At 41.2% G+C, this 21,800-nt stretch overlaps 1 protein-coding gene across 1 annotated transcript in view; it reads right to left on the bottom strand.

Moving 5' to 3' along the window:
* Positions 1-21,488, bottom strand: part of Samd12 (sterile alpha motif domain containing 12) — a 376,179-nt gene extending 354,691 nt beyond the window's left edge. Inside the window, exon 1 of the mRNA XM_027952472.3 lies at positions 21,359-21,488. Within this exon, the coding sequence (XP_027808273.1) occupies positions 21,359-21,371 (13 nt within the window). The 5' untranslated portion in view covers positions 21,372-21,488. The remainder of the gene's footprint in view (positions 1-21,358) is intronic.
* Between the last annotated feature and the right edge of the window lie 312 nt (positions 21,489-21,800).

Below are 21,800 nucleotides of genomic sequence, written 5' to 3'. Positions count from 1 at the left end.
GTGTGTGGTACAGGGGGTGGTTGGAAAGGGAGAAAACCCCACCCAGTCTAGAGGCCAAAAGCCGCCTCTCATGAATACAGTAGCCATTGGTAATCTGCCTATGTACATGGCACCTGTTTGATCTCTCATGCTTTTTAAACTTGTCTGTTCTTCCAGAAGACTCCAATAAAAGCACCAAATTTAACCTCTGCTAGTAGCACTCTGGAATTGTTTTAGTTAAGTCTTTCAGATTATAAAAATGTATTATTACCATGGATCCAGTTGTCAGGTATTATTATCAATTTTGAAGAAATAAATTTTGAGGAGGTATAAGAATGCATCTTACGAAATGTTACAGTTAAGCCTACCTTTGACTATTAGGAGTTTTAAGTGAATTAAAATCTGTAATGCACAATTAAGGGAATTAACCAGAATTGTGAGCTCACCAAACAGATTTCAGTATAGATTTTGTCTTTATCAAATGAACTTAAAGAACAAGTTGCAGTTAAAGTTTGAGTAGAAGAGCCGGCTGAGGTTGTTCTATGTCTGGTTGTTGCTGTTTACATCCCTTTGTTGAGCCTACCTCTTATAAGCCTACACCTTCATTTTAGCAGGTAAATGTTGAACACTTCTGCTTCCCGGTCAAGACAGAATCAGAGGCCACTGATATAGTCATGGAAAAAGTAAACAGACAAGTTGCTCATATCTACTGCCTCATCTTGATTTATACACAAAACCTGGAAAACCTACAAAACTAAATGTTTTGCAGTTTACCTAGAAATAATATAGAAAATATTGCTTTTATTTTTGGTGAAGAAAATCAATTTTGTACAGTTTATTTCAATCTAAATAAAATGTGAATTTTGTTTAAAAAAAAAAAAGACTTCCTGAGAAGCTGCAGGAATCCACTAGGCAAAGAGATAACCAGGCAGATGGAATCCCGTGTGTAAAGCCTGGGAAGTTGGAGGACGGTGACACATCCAAAGAACAATGGAAAAATAATTTTTTTAGACCTTTATTTTATTTATTTTTATGTGGTGCTGAGGATCGAACCTAGGGCCTCAAACATGCTAGGTGAGCATTCTGCTGCTGAGCCACAACCCCAGCCCAGAAAAATAATTTTTGTTTATGCATTTGAAACACCACCAGTACTGATGCCACCCTACACACACACACACACACACACACACACACACACACACCCCAAAAAAAACCCAAACAATAACAACAACAATGGGTGCTCTCATTTAGGCTAAAGACAATAGTGACTAATCTCTTGTAATGTCACTGAATTTAGAGAAACAGATGTTTGGAGGATCTTGCCCCTTAGAACACATAACCTAGAGATTTCAGAGACAAGAGAAAAACATACAAAGTAAGAGAAGTAATCTATAACAGCTATGCCTAGCACACAGCAAATCCCAATCCCTGCTCTGCAGGCAGCAAAAGGGAAAACGGAAACAAGAAGGGCAGGAGGCAGTGGCTCTGCCTGCTAATGCAAAATTAGACCAAAGTTACTGGCATTTCATCAGCCACAAATCCCATGCCTCCAGTTGCAGGGCTGACTCTATGTCATTCCAGCCTTAACTTGGACATCTATTCCTCTGTGAGGACATTCCTGACCACATCATCTAATCGTTTTCTCGATCTTCTTCAGGGCACTTGGTACTCTGACCCTGAATGGCTTGCTTGTTTACTATCTATCTCCTGGAACAAAAACTCAAGTCATGAGACCGAGAGCTCTGCAATATTGTAACCCTGGCACAGAGGCTGGTACCTGGGCAGCACTCAGTAGATAATTATTGAACAAATGAAAGGGAGTAGGATGCCCCTCCTCTTTTATAGACATCCTCCTATTCTTTTCTTGGGTATTCCCCCCTGCAAGCCTGCCTCAGATATTCCCTTTATCAGGGACCTTTCAAGTCTGTAATCGTACATCAGGTTTTATATGTATATGTCTCTGCATTTTTCTGGGTAAATGAATCAATGAATGTAGCTTTCATCAGAGAATCAAATGATCTACATCTGCTATGAACTAAATAGTGCTCCCCCTTTATATGTTGAAGCTCAAGCCCCCAAAGTGACTACATTTGGAGACAGGGCCTTTCAAGAGGTAATTAAGGCTACATGTGGTCATAAGGATGGAGCCCTAATCCACCCAAAATAACGGGTCCTTTATGAAGAGGAAGAGATGCCAGGGAGGTACATGTACAGAACAAAAGGCCTTCTGCAAGTCAAGGAGAGAGGGAGAAGACACCCAGAATGGCCAGGTGACACAACTAGAAACCCAGACCAATTCTTTCCCAAGGCTAGATCTACAAGTAGACGTCTCAGGTAGGAAAGGGAATAGGTAGTCTCTTTGCACTCAGAACTGGTGGGGTTAAGTGGGTTTCCCGTTGACTTGCAATTCATATAGCATATGTCATGTCACACAAAACCTGGTTTCTTAGGACTAGAAGTGTCTTCACATATCTGTAAAGTATACTGGTTTTCTAACTTTGAACTTGGACCTTATCAATAGTGCTGCAGAGTGCTCTTGAAGAGTTTTAAGTGAACAAACTGGTGTCTTAAGATTTTTTTAAATGATATGATCAAGGCACAAAACTGAAGTCAGAAAAAATTAAGTTTAGAGGCTCTTGGATTCTCCACATGAGAAGAGATGAAGGCAAAAGCTGTAACAAAGGTAAGAAAGATGGGGGGCAGGGGAGAGGTGCTTACAAATCCTTTATTCAGATGGGAGGTTTGGAAACTTTTTCTTTAAAGGACCATATAATACATATTCTAGACTTTGCAGATCACACTGTCAGTGCCATGGAACCTTGCCACTGTAGCACACAAACACCACGAACCATACATAAACTAATGAGCACAACTACATTTCAATAAAACTTTATTTACAAAAACCAGGCAGTCATTTGCCAACCCCTGACTTACAAAGTAAAGTGAGTCAAACTTGGCAATTGACTGGATGTGAGAAATGAGGGAAAGGTAGAGTCAAGCTAACTACTAGGTCTGGGGGTCCTAACATTCTCAGCCTTTGGTTCCAGAACCATAAATTCATCAAATCACTGAGTGTCAGAGTGGGTTGGAAACTCATTAAAATTATATAGTTCAACAGTCACAAATTAATGGTGGCAATGTTAAGGGCAGGTGTTTCTGAGGCGGTGCCTAGTTAGCCCAGACAGGACCAGAATTTCTAACTTAGGTTCAGTATTCCTTTTTGGCCCCATATTCCTTTAAGTTTCCTCTAGGTGAAAGATTTCTCTTTTGACCTTGAGACCAGCATGTAACATATAATAATAATCATTTCACATTTATTACATATTACTGGACATCAATATGTGTCCTAGAGAGACTGCGTCCCATCTCAAGAACCTCAAAGTCTTATCTTTGTGACACACTTCCCCCAAGCAATTTTTGTGCTTCTGATTTTTCATATCTGATCAATTTCAAATGGTTGTGAAACATGTACCACACTTCTTTGCTCTAAGGATTATTCACTTTCTAATCTGAAGAGTGTTTTATGTTAAAAGCATATAGAAGATTTATTCAAGCCAACAACTGAGGTGCTGCTTATTCAGCCTCATGACAAGAAAAGAATGAATCACAGACATGCATTATCAGAACATAACCACAGTCTGCTCCAATTGAAGACCAAAAAATTCCACAAGGCAAGAAAAATGCCTTTGACTGTCAGACAAAACCAAAAACCATGCAAAGAGAAAAGGGCTAGAAGAAAACATGCCAAATTCTAAGAGTGACAGTCTTTTGAAGGCAAATCCATGGATATTTTTTTCTTTCTGCTTTCCATAGGGTATACATAAGAAACATGAAATTGTAATTATTTTAAACGGTCAATTTTAAAGATAAAAATATACAACATAGTAATATTTCCTAATTCTTGAATTTCTAATATTTTCTTGATCTAAGATATTACAATTGGGTTTAAAAATTGCAGGTTCACAAACAATACTGCTCTAAATATGAAAGATGGCTGTAAAACTGGATAAGTTATTTTTTCTCCATGCCTAGTGACTCATCTTTACTTAAATATTCCCAGATACCATACTTTCCTCCTTATTGTCCTCCTTATTATCCTATTTTCTAATATCACTCCCCTTTCCTCCTCATCTAGTAATAAACCTAACATGGCATCAGCTTAGTATGGTGAGTCCAACTTTTTATGGACAATCATCTTTAAGCATGGTTTCTCCTTCTCAGAGAAACCTTAGAAACACTGTGTTCTTTCTCCATTCTCGCTTCTTTCAGGCAATCCTTACTCCACCAATCCTTCCCTGAGAATGGGAACATGGAGGTCAAAATAAAGGGCAGAGGCAGTATCAAAGCAAATGACCATGCCTATGGCTGAGCCCCTCTGGTTTGACAGTTGGCCCTTCCAAACAGGCCAGTTCAGCATTGACAAGTTCTCACCCCATTCCTATTCCAACGATGAAGAACTAGTGGATAGAGGCAGAGAGAAAGAGGAGGGAAAGCTACAGGGATGGAAAGAGATAGCTGGGGAGTGGCCCATGGGACATCTCTCCATGCTAAGTTTAAAAAGACCGAGTCAGCAGAGAGAACAGATGGGGAGCTCTCTGGGAAGCAGTCAGCAGATTGTATGCTTGGATCAAGATCTGAAATACCATAATCTTAAGATACAAGTACCCCTAGTGTTCCTACGCCAAACACTGCTGTACCCTATACAGTCCTTTTCTACTCTCCCTTCTGCGTCAGTTTATGGTTGGTGCCCACAATAATACCTCCTAATTCCAAATATAAAGAAATATACTTTTGCCCCAAGAAGTCCTATAAACAGGAAACCTCTCTTTGGGGCTGGGTGTATTCTGGTCTGCATTTTGCCTCTGTGAAATCTGAGTGTCCACATAAAAGCATGGCAGCACCAGGATGGAGCTAGGAAACTCTGGCTTTCCTCCCGACACTGTGTACACTATGAAAGAGATCCGAGTTCAATCAACAACTCTTTTCTGAGCACCTTCTAAACACCAAGTATTCTTCTCAGTGCTCAAATATGTCAGTAAAAAAACAAGATTATAATCATGGTGGATGGATACTTTGGGTCAAAGGAGTCACATTCAGGTAATGAAAAACCTGGATAATCTGTATTTACACTATTCACTTGCTTAGAAATAACACAATTGAATGTGCACGGATATTGAAGCTTACCTGGAAGTTAATAAAAAAGGTAGCTGTGGGCATGGACTTCTGAGTCACAAGTTGGTTCAAGTTCTGGTTTTTTTCTGGGTAATTAACCAACTGAATATACAGAGCTAAATATTCTGACGGAAAAAGATCCTTTCTTTTGCCAGTTCATCATATGATGAAGACCATGATCAATAAGCCCATTCACACTTACAGAGTTTTCCTTGTTTTTTAATGTTAAATTGGGCTACTCAAATATGAATGGAGACCCTAGGTTATTAAACATTTGAAGAAAACATTTAACATGAAAGAAATTTAAAAAATCAATTCAGAAGAAGTATGGAAAGAGAAGTTTAATTAAAAACAATAAAAATATCATTAATACTCAAAGAAATAGGGGAAGACATTAGATCTATAAAATAGGATATTAGAAGATTTTTAAGAAATTCTTGAAAGTTAAAAAGATAGTAGAAATTATGAGTGCCATAGAAGTTTGAAATTAAAATTCATATGCCAGAAAATAAAAATTTTAAAATAGATGAAAAATAGCAAATATAGACTTTAAAAAATAAGAACCAGCCTAGCAAATTTATCATCTCAAAAATGGGAACTGGAGAAAGAACAAAATGGATAAAAGGAAATCAAATAACCAATTCCAAGAGTCTCAGAAATGAATGACAAGTTTCCATTTTGAAAGACCACTAAATATACAACACAGCAGACAAAAATAGACTTGCACCAAGGTGTATTCTTGTGAAATTTCTGAACACTAGGATTAGAGAGAGAATTCCATAATTTCAGAAGGAAAAAAGTCTCTCTTATACAAATGATCAAGAATCAGAATGGCTTCAGGGTTCTCACAAACAAGTCTGGAAACTAGAAGATATTATGTGCTTCCAAATTACGAAGGAAGACAACCTCCAGCATTAACAAGAATGAAATTTAATCAGTCATCAATCAAGTACAAAGGTAGAAAAAAGAATTTTCCAGATCAGCAAGTTATCACAAGTATACTTCCCATGCACCTTCGCTAGAGGGGCCACTGAGGCAGGCTCACAGCCACCAAAGCCACAGGGGGATCAAAGGGAAAGAGGATCCTGCAACAGGGAACCTCACACCAACACTTTCAGGAAGGCAATGGGTGGTGGCGGGAGGAAATCCAAACAGATTTCTGGGAAGCAAGACTGAGAGACCAGACCTGCTGGGAACAAGTCTGAACCGTTCAGGGGAAATTTCTTCTATGGGAAGAAGTTGACAGGATTCCTAAGGTATGGCTCCACTGGAATGAGATCAACAAATGGTGGAACCCTTTGATTTGAATCAGTGGTAAGTTTAAAGTGCACTCAGCAAACAACAATAACAAAAATAACAAAACTTAAGCAATTAGAAAAAGACAATGACTTTTTAAAAGTTTATGTTCACATATAACTTGAATAAAAATAAATTTTAAGGTTACAATATGCTTATCATACTTCCTGATAATGGTTTCAATTCTGTACACTTGCCCAGGCTTCTCTCCCAATTGTCTTCATTCTACCTTTGTACTTGATATATACATACATATACATACACACACACACACACACACACACACACACACACACACACACGGTGGCCTCAGTTAACTTACCTACACAGAGCCTATTTCCTTACATGCAAAATGGGAATAAGTATAAGGTTTAAGGTATAGAAATTTGTAGAAGCCACACTCCTTAGTATACAGTAAGCATTTAATGGTAAAGAATATTTATCTGTTTGTATCTGTACATAAATATTTAAGAATTTTATAACATGAAAAATGAAATTCTGATTTTGAAATATTAACCCAAGAGGTCATTTAATGGCTGATATAACAACTGCAGTGTTTCCAAATGGACTGAATCAAAGATTCTAAAACATTAAGATGAATGCACAGCCCCCCAGAGTATACCAAGAAAAAGATAAGATTAATCAAATATCGGGAAGATGACTAAATAGAGGCAACTAACATGAAACTCAAAAAAAAATGGGAAGAAAACCTTGTGAAGAGAAGATATTGAAGATTTGAAGAATAAAAGAGTATGGCAATAATTGGGTAAAAGTAGTGCATATAAATAATCAATAAGCTTCAATGAAGTTAGAATAGTATTTAGGAAGTGTGTCATAACTCATCTCCATAGCTCGCCAGAATGCTGTCCTTGTATTGCAAAGACCTCGTGTTCCATCCAACAGATACACCTTTCATTACAAAAGGTGATTTTTATGTCTTTAGCCTGGATGATGGCCACCAATGAGTGACAGGACAGAACAGAAAATAATGAGTCCTTTGGAAATTTGGACAGCTATTTATTGCCCTCTCAAGACTTCCCATTACTGGCCTCATTAAATGCTAACTCTAAAGAGAATGAGATGATTTGTTTTCCTTGTACATATTTACAAAAAAGAATGCATTGATATTTTTTAAAATTTTATCAACAACTATTAAGATTTGCTAGAATAGTGTTACTCAGCTAGTGATGTAGATAAATCCCAAAGGCTGTTACCTCTCCTTGTGTGATCCACTGAAATGTCTGGGTAGCAGATTTGTTTAGTGGCAACAGAGCAGACACTCTAAGTCGTCTGAACTTGGGTTTGAATTCTTACTTCATCATTTTCTACCTGGTGACCTTGGGGAAATTATTTAATTTCTCTAGGACTTCATCTCTTCATGTAGAAAAGAGATAATACTAGTAACCATTTTTAATTGTTGTGAAAACTGGAATATTTAAAATAACCAACAATCAGTATGACCTGGACACAAACCCAGCAGAGCCGTACTAGGATTTACCTGCTGATACCACTGAGTGCCTAATAAGTGTTAGCTACTCAAATCTCTGCTGTTACCGTTAGTTCCTTATTAATGTTTTCATGATCTTTTTCTTCCTATGGGAAATATGAAGAATTTTCATGCTCAGAAAAACATTTTTTTAAATTATTACCTTAATATGGGTATTTAGAAGATCTGGTAATGGAGGTGAATTAACAAAATATTGGGAAAGATAAAGAACTTGACCTCTCATCCCACTAAGCCAATGACTAGGCACCTCTGGAGAATTACATGACCTCATGCCCCACTCTGGCTACTTTCAGCCATAATTTAAGAAAGTTTCTGGAACCCTTTTAAAATCATAAGCCAAGTACTACAGACAGCTGTTAACATCGCATTTACAAACGACTTCAAAGTGGGCTCTGTGCCATCCCTTGTGCTCATGGTAGCAATGATAGAAGCCACAACAAGAAGCCTCAAGACACTAAGTTCTAAATCTAAGCTCTACCACTACTCTGTTAGGTGACCTTGGGCAAGGGATGCTTCACATCCTCATTTATGAAAAGGGGACAAATGGGTCTGCTCCACTTGCCAGTGGACCCCTTGTGGCTCAGGGGAGAAACTACTCTGGAAAGCACTGTGCAGTGTAAGGCCAGGGCAGGGGGAATACAATGATGGCCTCAGTGTGAGCCCCAGCTAGCATGCAGGTGCCACCACCTACTGAGTTTCAATTAAGAACCCTGGCCAGCAAGGCAAGTCAGAGGGCAGGAGTGTCCAGGGATGGGTAGGGGTACTTAGTAAGCAAGGCACTAAGCTCCAACCAGGGAAAATCTCTCCTTTATCATTAGAATCAAGGACAATGACCTCAGTACCTAAGCCTGAATCTTAAAGCTTCTGAGAGCAGGAAGTCAAGGCAGCAGGGGACAGGAGTATATGGAGATGGTGTTTCTGTCTTGGCAAAATTGTAAAGTTGACCAAATTTGTTTCCGGCATCTTTTTCCCCTTTCCTTTCTGAGACTAGACCCACTTTCTGTTGCTTCCCTAAAACCCCATTCCCAGTCTGCAGGATTAGAGAGCCCTTGAGTACCTCTTGGCTAGCTGGTGCACCCAACCCTACTGCACTGGCAGGCATGCCCCCAGCCTAAGCTCTCCAAAACATGTTCTAAAAGCTATGTCCTCCCCCAACACTTTAGCAAGAGAAATCTTCCTGCTCCATCCCAGCCCTGCCTGTTAATTACTACAGAATCAAGAAACTGTCAAAGACCTGCATGTTCTTCTAGCTCACACTTCAATAGTTTCATTTTTAAGAAAAATTCTTAAGATGATAATGTCTTAATATAGTATTCCCCAAAGAGTCCGAACTAGGAAATTGCATAATCATCTTTTTAGACAGTATCTTGATCAAATTTCAACTCCATCATTTACAAGCTCTGTGACAATGGGCAAGTTATGTGACCTTTCTCTTCTTTTCATTATTTGTAAATAGGGATTATAATGGCTTTTACCTGATAGAATTGATGTGAAGATAATGAGTTAAAATATGAAAAGTATTTAAAACAGTGTCTTTTACATAGTACAGGGATTAATTTTTTATTATGTATTTATTTTGCAGTTTCAACACTCCTTAACTGCCAGAACTACTGTCAGAACAGTGCCTTCTCTAGGAGTTAATATCTAAACTTTTAATGGCCCCTGCCCTATGGGTGATCTCTTCTGTCCTTTGAATCTTCAAATTCTACCTCTCCACTAAGCCAACGCACACAGTCCATAACCACTCTCAAATATCTTCTAGCTTTGAAAGAAAAAAAAAAAAAAAAAAAAAAGCTTACTTTGAACTTGCTTCCTGCCTAGGTACAGACCTCTGCCTTGGTTCCAGCTTTTCTCCCCATATTTTCAATCTCCAAGACTTTGATATCTCTCTCTCTCTCTCTCTCTCTCTCTCTCTCTCTCTCTCTCTCCTATGCATGTACTTCAAGAGCAGCTGCCTCATTACCCACTTAATCCTTCAACCATAGTCATACAGATTCGCCTCCCCATTCATTTCATTGTTTGCTAAACCCAGGGGCATGTCCCGACACACACCTGGCCAGCTCCCTGTGCATCAGTTGATACCAAGACTCGGAAAGGGCACATTTCTCCCACTGGCTATTTCTTCCCTGTTTCTTCCAGTTTCCTCTTCCTGGTCCCATCCATGCTCTCCCCATTAGGAATCTGCTCTGGCCCCAGTGTTCTCTTGCCGCAAATGTGCTCAGAGGAGGATGTCAGGAGGACAACATGTGAACACGGGGGACAAAGGCATTCAAGGCAAGGGAACAACATCAGCAAGACGAGGGATTCCTGGTGTGCTGTGAGTACCTAGGAGGCTCCTTAGGATTAGCCCTAGAGAGGAAGCCATGGCACCCTGGAGAGCTTGGACTTTGTTTTATTGACAGTGGAGCACCTGAAAAAATGGGAGCAATTATGTGTCTGCCACTTCCTCTAACAGTCCCACATCCTAGCTGTTTTCTTCTTAGGAAACATGTCCAACATTTGCCCCCATTTCTTTCTTTTCCCTTATCACTCTATTATCACTTCACCTTCTCCCTCATCTTTTCAGTCTTTCCAGACTACGACCACACTTCCCATAGCAGCAAGTTCACTCTATTAGGAAACAATGGAAAAACTACCATGACTTCTCAAGAGGAGTCCAGGGCACTATGAGGACCACTGCTGTGGGCACGGAGGCTGTGCTCTGATGCAGAGGGAGAGCAGCTCTTACACAGCATCCCCTGCCCAGGTTCCTGCCTTTTCTCTGGTGATATATTGAGCACAGGAGTCTTAAATCTCTGACTCAACCATAAGCTCCCGGAGGGAATTTTATATGGTCCTATGACATTCACAGTGTTGCGTTCACAGCAGGTGCACAATGAATACTTGTTGTCTAAATGAAATGGTGATTTTCACTAATTACATGTGGGGTGTGCAGGTGAATTGAAAGGTAGCATGGAAAAACAACTTTAGCAAAACACCCAAAGACCAGGAAAACCTTACAAAGAAAGGATGCAAATGTGCAGTCAATTAATAGCCAAACACTGAGATTTTACCCACTCAACAAAATTTTCCCCTATTGCAGAGCAAGGACTCTCTGCAAAAGGGGGCATTTGCCTTCCCAGTTCGGTTCTGCCACACATTATAGCAGTGTGGCCCTGGGAAAAGTATCTGTCTTCTCTGGACCTAAATTCCCTCCCAATTATTAAATAGGGGGAAATTTCCCCCTACCTCGCTGCATTATGAGAACTTATTTTTAGAGAATGACATAAAGATCTTGGCTCAGAGTTGGCATCAAGTAACATTAATTCTTTTGTTTTTTCAGCAAATAGTCCAGTGTTTTCTATGCACCAGACAGCAAAAAGCACGGAGGGTAGATCAGAGAATAAAAAAAATCAAATGACAGCTCTCATTAATCTGAGATTATTCATCTTTAGACCCTGTGAAAAAGGATACAAGCCCTAGATCATTTTCCCATGAAATATATACATAATGTCCATACACAAACTATGCCTACAGTTGTAAGGAGATTAAACACCACATGAAATTCTTCAGTCCCTCTTGTTATCTTAGACAAAAAACCCTGCCTCTATATCAGTCTCTCTCAAATACATTTGATAAGAATGTCTTGGGACACAGGTTTGACTTAGGGTCCCGTTTATTTTACCCAAAAAGAATAATCCAGAAGACTCATCATATAAGGGAATATTGCCTAAGAAGATCTCACAGTCTGTGGTCCACCTAGTTTTCCTAAATTTACTCACCTTAGCATATGACTACAAGTCAAATACTTTTAGAACCTGGCACCTAGTAGGTCTTCAGTAAATTTTCTTAAATATATTTTTTAAGAAACAACATTACTTCTAAGCAAAAAGAAATGAATGTGATACCCACATCCCTTTCCTAGATGATTCTAACACCAAATACCTATCTCACAGATGATCCAGGTAGAAATATTTACTAAATAACGACAATGGAATAAAGTCGGGATTTCTCTGTAGAAAAGAAACAGAAAGAAAGACCTAGGCCACCACAAAGCACTGGCACACATCTAGTGCTGCTTTCAGAGACCCAAGGACAGGAGACAGACACGTCATCTCCACCTCTGTTCTTGGTTACTGATTGCTCAGTCTCCTGCTCCAATAAACCACTGGTCAACAGAAGCAGTAAAAAGCACCAGACAAAATCAAGTACAAAGTACACAAACTACAGCCTGGTTAATAACACATTTTCACTTCTGCATAGAGCACAGGTGTCTCTCCAAAACTAAAAACAAAACCCTCACCTAAAATGTTCACATTTTACAACTTCAAACAACCGTTAAGGCAACCGTGTGTCTAGGAGTCAATCTGTAGCAATCCCAAATTCAAACCTTCCAGCCCATGGTCTCAGAAGCCAGGGATAAGTCCTAGAAATCTCAGAATGGTCCCATCCAAATGATATGTAGGAGACTATCTTTCTGGATTTGAAAGCAATTCCACTATCAGGCTTCACACCCACTTTTTAGCAATTCTTTGAGGTTCTTCTTTGGGTTTCTGTATAAGAACAAGCACTGCTCCTACTGTACAAAGACCCATTTGAAAGATCCAAAACTGGGGCAGAATCACACGCAGCTGCAAAACCAGAGGCTGGCCCCTGCCATTCTCAAAGTTTAATCACTATCAACTATCAATAGTCAACAAACCTTTTCTTAGGCTTCACAAGATGCAATCCATCTTGTAGCAAGACCAAGTCACCTTGTTGGACAGGACCAGCTCCTTTCAGGGACAGAGTGAGCTTTTCCCCTCTCTGGATAAACTCACTTTCTGTGGCCTCTCAAATCTGGTCTTTCCTTCCCAATTCTTGCTCGCTTTTCCCCGAAATTAAGTCTGCGTGGCCCGTTTCCCTATCTGATTATTTTCCACAACATTGACAAAACCATTACTTAGAAGTTGACAACAAATTCTTATGCTACCTCTTATAAAATTAAATTTAGAAGGTGTTTCTTTGGTTTGCTAAAACTAATAGCATGTTTAGGCTAAAATCATGCCTGAAGACTGGACTAATGCTGGAAATCAGGGGTGTACACGTGCCATAGTGACACTGCACACTCAAGGAACTCATTTCTGGAGAATTGTCCCTTTCTGATTCCACCCAATACTTGCATGGTCCCATTAATCTAAGTCTCTTATTTTCTTGAGGCCTTCTTTACTAGATGATTTCTACAGAGAAAAGTTCCAAATAAAGGAGAGTGTACATGAGGCAAAGCCACTCTGAAAAATTGTTTGGCAGTTTCTTACAAAGGTTAAGAGTGTGTGTGTGTGTGTGTGTCTTGAAAATCTCACTATTTGCACAAGAGAAATTAACAGGTTCATGCACCTATAAGCAATTGTTTACAGTGGTTTCCTCATAATCATCAATTACTAGAACCAATCTAAATGTCCTTCAGTCAGTGAGTGAATACACTTCAGTGTCCATTCAATGGAATCCTAATCAGCAATTAAAAGGACTGAACTATTGCATGCATCAACATAAATAAATTTCAGGGCTGTACACCTAAGTGAAAGATGCCAGACTCAAATCTGGCAGAATGTGATACCATTTATATGACATTCTTGAAAAGACAAAATCAGAGGGATAGAATTCAGACTGGTGTCTTCAAAGGCCATGGGTGAAGGGGAGGGTATGAGGAAATGTTGTGGGGAGGTCTTGGAATTGTTCTACATCTTGATTGTGGTGGGGATTATAACACTGTATATACTTTTAAAACTCACAGAAATACAAAAAGTGATTTTGCTGATTACAGAATCATACCTAAATAATCCAAATATAAAAAAAATTTAAATACTAGTATGAAATCATAAAAGACAAAGTGAGAAAGAGAATATATTTGCAGTGGGGACTAGAGTTTCAAAAATAATAGTGAAACCGTTTGAGCCATACTTTATCTTGAAAAAAAAAAGAAGCTGAAGAGTTTGCTTTATCTCTTACTTAAGTTAGGTTATACTTGTGATATGTGTTAATTCTTAGAATAGAAAAAGAATCCATTTTTATTTGTTATATAACTTCTGCAACTATATCTATGCCAGCAGGAGGAAACATCTTCCATTTCACACTTGACTTTTCATAGTCCAATTGTAAAGGAGATCACTTTTTTCCACCAAAAAAAAATATTTCAAGGCATCTCTTTTTTGCCCAAGACTTCTCTTAGTTCTTGGAAGACACTAATGGCTCTTGTGAATGCCTTTCAAGCCAACATCAAAGCCCATTTTTCTCCTGTTTCTTGATTATCTGGCCTACTTTAACTGGACCATCGTTTTATGAGTTCAGCAGTTTTACAACATCATTTTCATAGAGCCCATGAAATTTTTCCTCTTTGGAAAGAATTGAAAATTTTCTTTCAAATCAATTTACTAGGCATATTTATTGTGTGGCTGGATGTTGATCAGCTAATCAGACATAAACCTACCAAATTGCTGGTGTTAAGAGGCAAGTAAATTTTTAAAGGGAAAAATTATATAAGTTATGAGCCTTTAATGAATAGTTCCTATCATGAGAGTTTTACTTCCCTCTGTTGCTTCATAGTTGCAGGGATTCAGATAATGAATACATCAAAAAATACAATTGAGGATGCCTTACATTTTATCCATATCTCAACTCCAAGAACCATCAATGAATCTTTCATTATCCAACACCTATTACCCCACACACTGCACTAGCATGGGATATAAAAATGTCTCAGATATTTCCCTATGTGGCAGAAAAATAAGGTAAAACAGCATCATCACCAGCAGGATTATTCATTGCACAGTCACTGAGCACCTGTGAGACCAGGTCTTAAGACCTTTCTTGATACAAACTCAATGCCATGACATGCTTATGAATTCATTACTATTAATATTCCCATTGAGTGGATGAACAAAAGAGTTCTGAGCCATTAAGTGAATTAGCCAGGCAAATGCTGCAGGTCCTCCGCAGAGATGATCAACCCTTGTCTGGCTGTAGAGCTTACATAGTTAAAGCCAACACTACCAAAGCTGTAGCACCCTTGGAGACAGCCACACACTTCGGGCGCAGTGACAGACCAAGAGCCCATTCTGCCCCAAGTCTCCAAGTCAGCTGTGGCTCTAAGAGCCCCAACTCACAGCAGTCCACAAACACTGTCAAATCACTTGAGACCCAGGATGTGCTGAACAGAATACCAGGAACACCTTCTCCAGCAGCAAGGCAAGGCCTGAGGATCAGGGAGGGACAAGGAACCCAACCTTCCTAGTAGCTCCCCAGGCCCAAGTGCCCCCTGGGAAGGGGGCTGCGGGAGGCAGTGAGGCAGGCCACCCTTGTCACCAGCAGCTGCCAGCCCATCCTGTTCTTCACTCCGGGAGGCAAGCCATGCGAGCAGCTTCTTGCACCCACACTTTAGAAAAATCAGACTAAATATAACCACATTTGCTCTTATGAGCCAGCTCAGAGCAGAGGGTGGGGGCCTGCTCCATTTCCACTTGAGGAAATCATGGAGGGATCAGCTTGATTTACCAGGGAGGACCTTCCCTTGTTTGCACCTTTGGTTTCAAAAGGGCCATATTCAAGATTCAACTGGGCTGTAGAGAGTACTGAAGGTTTGACAAACAGATAATAGAAACTATAGGGGAAAAATATGTGTGTGTGTGTGTATGCGCCAGACAAGATTTAGAAACCTTCTCATTCACTTTTATGAGCAGGGAAGAACAACCACATCAACCTAATGGGAAAAACCCATTAGAGAGCCCACATTATACATACACTACTGTTTCCTGCCCTTCCCCCCCTCCCCACCCATCAAAATCCTACTCAAAGCCTTGCTCAAAGGCTATTCCTTCTGTTAGGCTACCCCGTCCAGCTCAGAACCAGCTCAGAACTAAATGCTACATTTGTTCTCTGCCCTCCCACGATATGGTGTTTGTGCTTTTATTTAGAACTGATATCATTCGGCCTAATCTGCTTCTCTGTCTCCTTCACGAAAGTGAGGGTTGTGGCAGGGGAAGGGAGTTGAAGGGCTCAGCTCCCTCCTTTATTAGATCCCCACCAAATCTAGTAGAGTTCTGGGCAGCAGGCAGCCCTGTACTGCTTAACCACAGAAATTCAAAAGCTGCTTGAACGGCAGTGAATGAGAATTTGCAACAGCACCCCTTTCCATGAATTACATGCACAACATTCCTGGGGTTCAATCATGGGCTTCAGACTTCAGGCTGCCTTCTTGTAACTTGTCACCACAGCAGGTACTGTGACTCAGCATTGTAGACTCTGCTATGCCAGCAAAGTTTCGCATCATCTCCCCTCCTTAGCACCAGCCCTTGTTTCTTTTAGCCTAAGAGAACAACAGCAAGGCTGATGAGAAAGAAAGGGTGGCAGGAGAAGAATTAGTAAGGGCTGTGCTATGTAAGGCAACCCTGGATTAGACTGAAGCCCTGTCTGAGAGGGCTGTGGAAGACATGGGAGTGGCAGGAACCTCTGCCACAGCAAGTTCCACCCAGGATTTGAGGCCCCACTTCTGGTTCACATAGTCACTGCACAGGAATTCTCAATGAGTGTCTAGTCACCATTCTCAGGTCCTAAAGCAGAGTGCTCAACAGAAACTGCTGGGATAGGAAGCTCAGATCTGATAGGTTAGAGAATAAAAGGAAAGCATAAGAAGAAAAGAAGATACTAGGTGACACATGAAATGGTAGAGGACAGGGAAGCAGTTAGTTTAACAACACCATGGCCCTGCAAGGCTCAGTACCTATTAGAGAAACTTGTCCATAGTCGCACTGCTTTTATGCCTACTCTGAAGATGATACAGTTGGGAGCTCTCCTGAAGCATTTCGGAAGCTACTGTGGAAATCAAAAGCACTCACAATCCCACCTGGCAATTTAATTGTCATCCATTCACTCATCTAAGCTTTCCAGAGAGTCTACCATGGGCCAGGCCTAAGACCACAAGAAAAGGTAGTTAGAAAAGTCCAGGTGGGCTGGCATTGACAGAAAGTCACCCAAGGACAGGAGGAAGCACCTCTCCTTTGCTTCCCATGCCATATGAGGGGAAATTCTTCAGAATGATGCTTCTGGTCTCTATCTACATCTTCTCAGGGGCTGCTCTCAGGACAAAAGGAGGCAACTATCTGGTGATCAGTCCCACTTGGTTGCTGGGGGAACACATACTCTGCTCTCGAGGCTGTCAGTGTTACAGAGGGAGGTGCCCCTGAAGGTCATTGACACAAAGCCACAAAAAGTTACCCATATACCCTTGTAATGAAGGTGACATTTTAATGTCCCATTATTACTCCTTTAACTCTGGAAAAGTTCTCAATTCAAGGTGGGTGAAGAGTCAGCATCTTCTGGCCTCCAAAACCCAGGCACCTCTTTCCACATTTTCCCCCAGACTTAAAAAGACCAGTGATCGGTAGTCTTTTTTCCACTCTTTTACAGCAGAAAAACTATAGAATTTGAGCACCAAGTGACTTATCAGGGGTCACTTGATAAGTCAATTCAAGCACTTAAAATGGAAAAGTCAGATCCTCCAACAGATGTCACTTCAAGTGCACTAACTTCCATTTGAAATATTGGGAGGGGTACTGAAAATTGGAATTTTTTTTTTTTTTTTGCCATGTAAGAGGACTATTCTATTCTACCTGGAATGGAAATACTATGTACAGTGCTCACCCACCCTACTTTTTTCATAAAAATCTAAGGATGAAGGAGGAGAGGAACTGGGAACAAGAAGAAAAACTCTTCTCTGGCTTGGGGGAATCAGGCATTTATATATTTCATTCATGAAACAATTATTGTGGAGGTCCTAAGTGCCAGGCACTGCTCTTAGATGAAAACAAAACTGTCCCTTATGAGTCTACATTTTTCTTCTTCCTGTATAATACTGCAATCTCTTTCTCTCAGATAAGGTCTTATCAGTCACATGGTCACAACTGTCCACACAGTCTGGCCATGGAGAATGGATGACTGTAGTTCCTGCATGCTACCTTCTACCTTCTATCTAGGGGTCCTATTTCTCCATTAAAAAAAAAAAAAAGACAATACATGCCAATATAATCCCAATCCAATACAGACCATAAAGTGGTACCCTGTTCTGTGGTTGGAAAACACACTTTTCAGATGCTCAGCTGCCCATAAATGCAAAACAAAGCATAGGTCACAATAAGGCTAGGGACCATAAGTAGGATGTTCTTAAATTCGGAGATGAAAATATAACCCAGGGAAGCCATAAAACAATAAACAAACGGCACATCTTTTTCATCTTAAATACAAAGCTTCAGATTCAGCAATATGAAAGAGTGTCCTACTTGCAATTAACACTTTTACAAGTTCAAGTTTACTTAAGAGAAAGGTTACACATTATAAAATCCTTCTAATTTGTTACTAATTAGAAAGACTGGCAGGCATGAATTAGTGAAAATTTGAGATACAAAACACGTGCCAAATACTATGACATTTTCTAAGGAGAGGGTGTACACGCAACACTTCCTGAGAATCTTGATGCTAGGGACCCTCCTATTAGACCTTTCATTTATTTAATTCAATTCTCACAATGTTCCCAGGAAGTAAACAATAGTGAGCCCATTTTTATTCCAGATGTGGAAACTAAAGCTCAGGTGGTAAGTAACAGTTTCTGTATTTCCTCCTCCAGTTCCTCTAGCAAAATCCCTTATTCTCTGAATCAGTGTTTCTCAAGGGGTTTGGGTAAAGTGGTCATTATGGTCTTGGCCTGGAAACTTTGTATGGGATTATCAAGCACTGCAGGACATTTAGCATTGCCAGCTCACCGGCACAAAATACAAACAGCAGCTCCCAATAGCAGTTTCTACACATCTCAGATGTGTCCTAGAAGAACAATGCCATCCTCAACAGCAGAGGAAAACCACAGCTCTGCTTCTTTGAACATCATGACAAAAGATTGAAGGGAGGAGTTTTTCCTTTAAAAGTTCCCCCTATCTTCAAATATCTCAGAAGTCCCTGTTTAGGCTAAGAAAGCCTCAGATACTATTCTGGAGCCAGTTATAAAAGCTCCATAAATATATGTATTGCCATGTAATCTGCAAGAATTTTTTGAGTACTCAAGATGGGCCAGGTCCTATGCTATTGGGCAGGAAGATGAAATCAAAGAGCATATGGTCTCTACCTGCCAAGGGCTTAGAGTCTTGTGAGAGATTAAGTATGGTAAATACTAGGGTAGATATAAGCATGGGTGGGTATTAAGGAAGCAACGGGAAGGTAGAGAGACAGGGAGGACTGCAACAGGTTCCCAAAGGAAGAGAAGCTTTTCTTAAACCTTGCAAGATGACATGGGAGGAGCCAGGAAGGTCCCAGTCCCTGCTGAGAAAACTGCCTCTGCAAAGACCAGAGACAGGAATCACATTTTCAACAAAGCTTAAAACACTTCCTTCATTTTTTAAGTTCAGAGCTCATTGTGATTCAGAACCAGGATCTCCTGTTTACTAGATAGGCACTTCAGCCAAATAAGTCACTAGAAAATAAAGCAAAGTCTCTGTATTCCACACATACTTCTTTTCAGAGCTTATTTTGGTAAGGTCTGGCTCCACTGGTATGATTACCCATTAGACAAGAAATATGAGTAATTCTATACTTCTTACAGTGATCAGTAAATTGTCTTCAAGAACACGGTGGACTGAGGTGGGGTTGTGCCTCAGCCATAGAGTGCTCGCCTAGCACATGTGCGGCTCTGGGTTGGATCCTGATCCTCAGCACCACATAAAAATAAACAATTTTTTTTTTTAAAAAGGTATGCGTCCAACTACAACTTAAAAAAAAATAACACAGTGGACTGCCAACAAGTGGGAGTATCCCTCACTTGGGGACACAAGAGAAGCAAAAAGATTATAATCAATGTCATCTGATGAGTGAGTGGAAGGGTTCCAGTAGGTCAACCGTACTACCCTTGGTCTCAAGCTCAAAATGAACTCTACCTCGACTTTTTGTTTTCGAGGTATCTGAAATCTTGTCTCCTTAATCAGATGTCACAATGCAAAAAGACAAATTCTTGCCCTGTTTTTATGTTTGCACAGAAAAGACAAACTAGAAAAGTCTTTGGTTATTTTTTTAATGGCAGATCAATCTATCTCGGTATCTAAGAGAGGGAAAGAAAGAAGCTCATTTTTGTTGATATGGTTGGAAAAGCAGGTAGCGGCCAGCTGAGGATCTCTGAACCTGAGACAGCTTATAGGTAGTAGTTTCCCGAGTTCATGGGTTCTGAGTACAGGAGCTGGGTTGTTGCTACTTTAGGTTGTTAAGACAGTAATTATAAGGAAAGCAAGAGTCAGGTTATATCAATTGCTCTCTCCTGGGACAGGAAGGGGAGGCAGAAGCAAGTAAGCCCATGTGGTTGCTTCTTGTCTCTAGTCTATAAGGAACAGGCTCATTTCCCCTTGGCAAGGAGCCTGCTGTTGCTGGCAGACATGCCCTCTTTTTCCTACCTCAGTTCCCCTCTGTAGAAGCACAAGTCTGGTGGTGAAGGTAGGCTCCCACTTAGATCCTTGATTTTATCACTTTATCATTCAGGCACACTTTGACCCTTAATTTGACATCAGAAACCCTTCTGGTCCACGTGTGTCTCCTCTCCCCCAGAAAGTACTATCAATAAGAAAGCCCTTGTTCCAAAGTAAATGAACCTGAGATGAAGAACTGGAATCCCTTCAAAATCACCTGACTCTACTTTTAACCAGGAAGTTCAAAGGAGGCAGAGCTGTGCAATTAGCAAGTCCAAAGTTCAAAATTAATTGGGGGAGGGGGGGAGAGGAAGGTGGTCTCCAAGGCTTTCCAAAGAGGCGGGTTGTCTTCCTCCAGTTCCCCCACCCCAGGCTGATTCCACTTCGTTTCTGTAAACTTTACTAATCCCTGGAGAGCTGTATAAACACTGACAGGTGTAGGGACACCTTCACCCTCTGGGTACATCTGCTGCGCTGTTGCTGGGTACACTGGGTGCATGGCCCTTGACCCAATCGCAGTCCAAGCTTCCCGATGACGCACCTGGTCAGGGTCCTCTCCCACGTTTGGGGGGACAAAGTGAGCATCCCCAGTCCAGGGGACACCCAGTCTGTCTTGACAGGAGTGGGCAGGATAAAAGGGCACCTTGGGGCTGAAACCTCATGCCGAACTCCCCGGCTTTCCCTCCATTTCCAGCATATCGTTTTGAATTAGGGGCACTCTTCTCTTCACCTCCTACCCTAAAGTCCTGCTCACCCAGAGTCTCTCCAAAGCAAGACAATAATGCGCCTTCCGGCCTTCCTCGCTCAGGTGAGTGCCAAGTGGTGTAGGAGGAAGGGGCCCACTCTCCACCACCCCCTTTTTTCGCCTCCCCACGATCGCCGAGCTTCAGCAGGGATGTGTGGATTGGGGTGCGCGGGTTAAGAGGGAGCTTAAAATGCCCCAAGCGTCCCTTACCTTCCACAGCCATTCTCTCAGAGCTTCCCTAACGCATGCATAATTTTCTTGGCCGAGGTACTCCTCCTGCCCCGCGCTCCCCCCCTCCTCTCGCTTTCGCCTAAATATTCTGCGCTCATCTGCTCCAGGACCAACCTGCCGCGGTCACGCAAAGCAAGCAGCCGGCTCCCTGCTCGGCGCAGGGCGGCTGGGAAGTGTAGTCCCCTTCCTTAGCAGCGATCTCGAGACACCCCGAGTCCCCGCGGAGCGCGGCTTGCGGCCACACTCGGACGGCAGCTTGGGCATCAGCGGGTTCGGACCAAGCAATCTCTCCTAGGGGACTCGTTAAGAGGACAGGGTACCGCGGAGCCTCGGGAGGTGGCTGGACTACATCTCCCAAGATGCCATGCTTCCTTCTTTCGGTGCTAAGAGGAGGGATCGGTGATTGAGACCTTCCCTGTCA

Source organism: Marmota flaviventris, chromosome 15 (genome assembly GCF_047511675.1).
Source record: "Marmota flaviventris isolate mMarFla1 chromosome 15, mMarFla1.hap1, whole genome shotgun sequence".
Lineage (NCBI taxonomy): Eukaryota > Metazoa > Chordata > Mammalia > Rodentia > Sciuridae > Marmota > Marmota flaviventris.
This window is presented reverse-complemented; position numbering and strand designations above follow the sequence as displayed.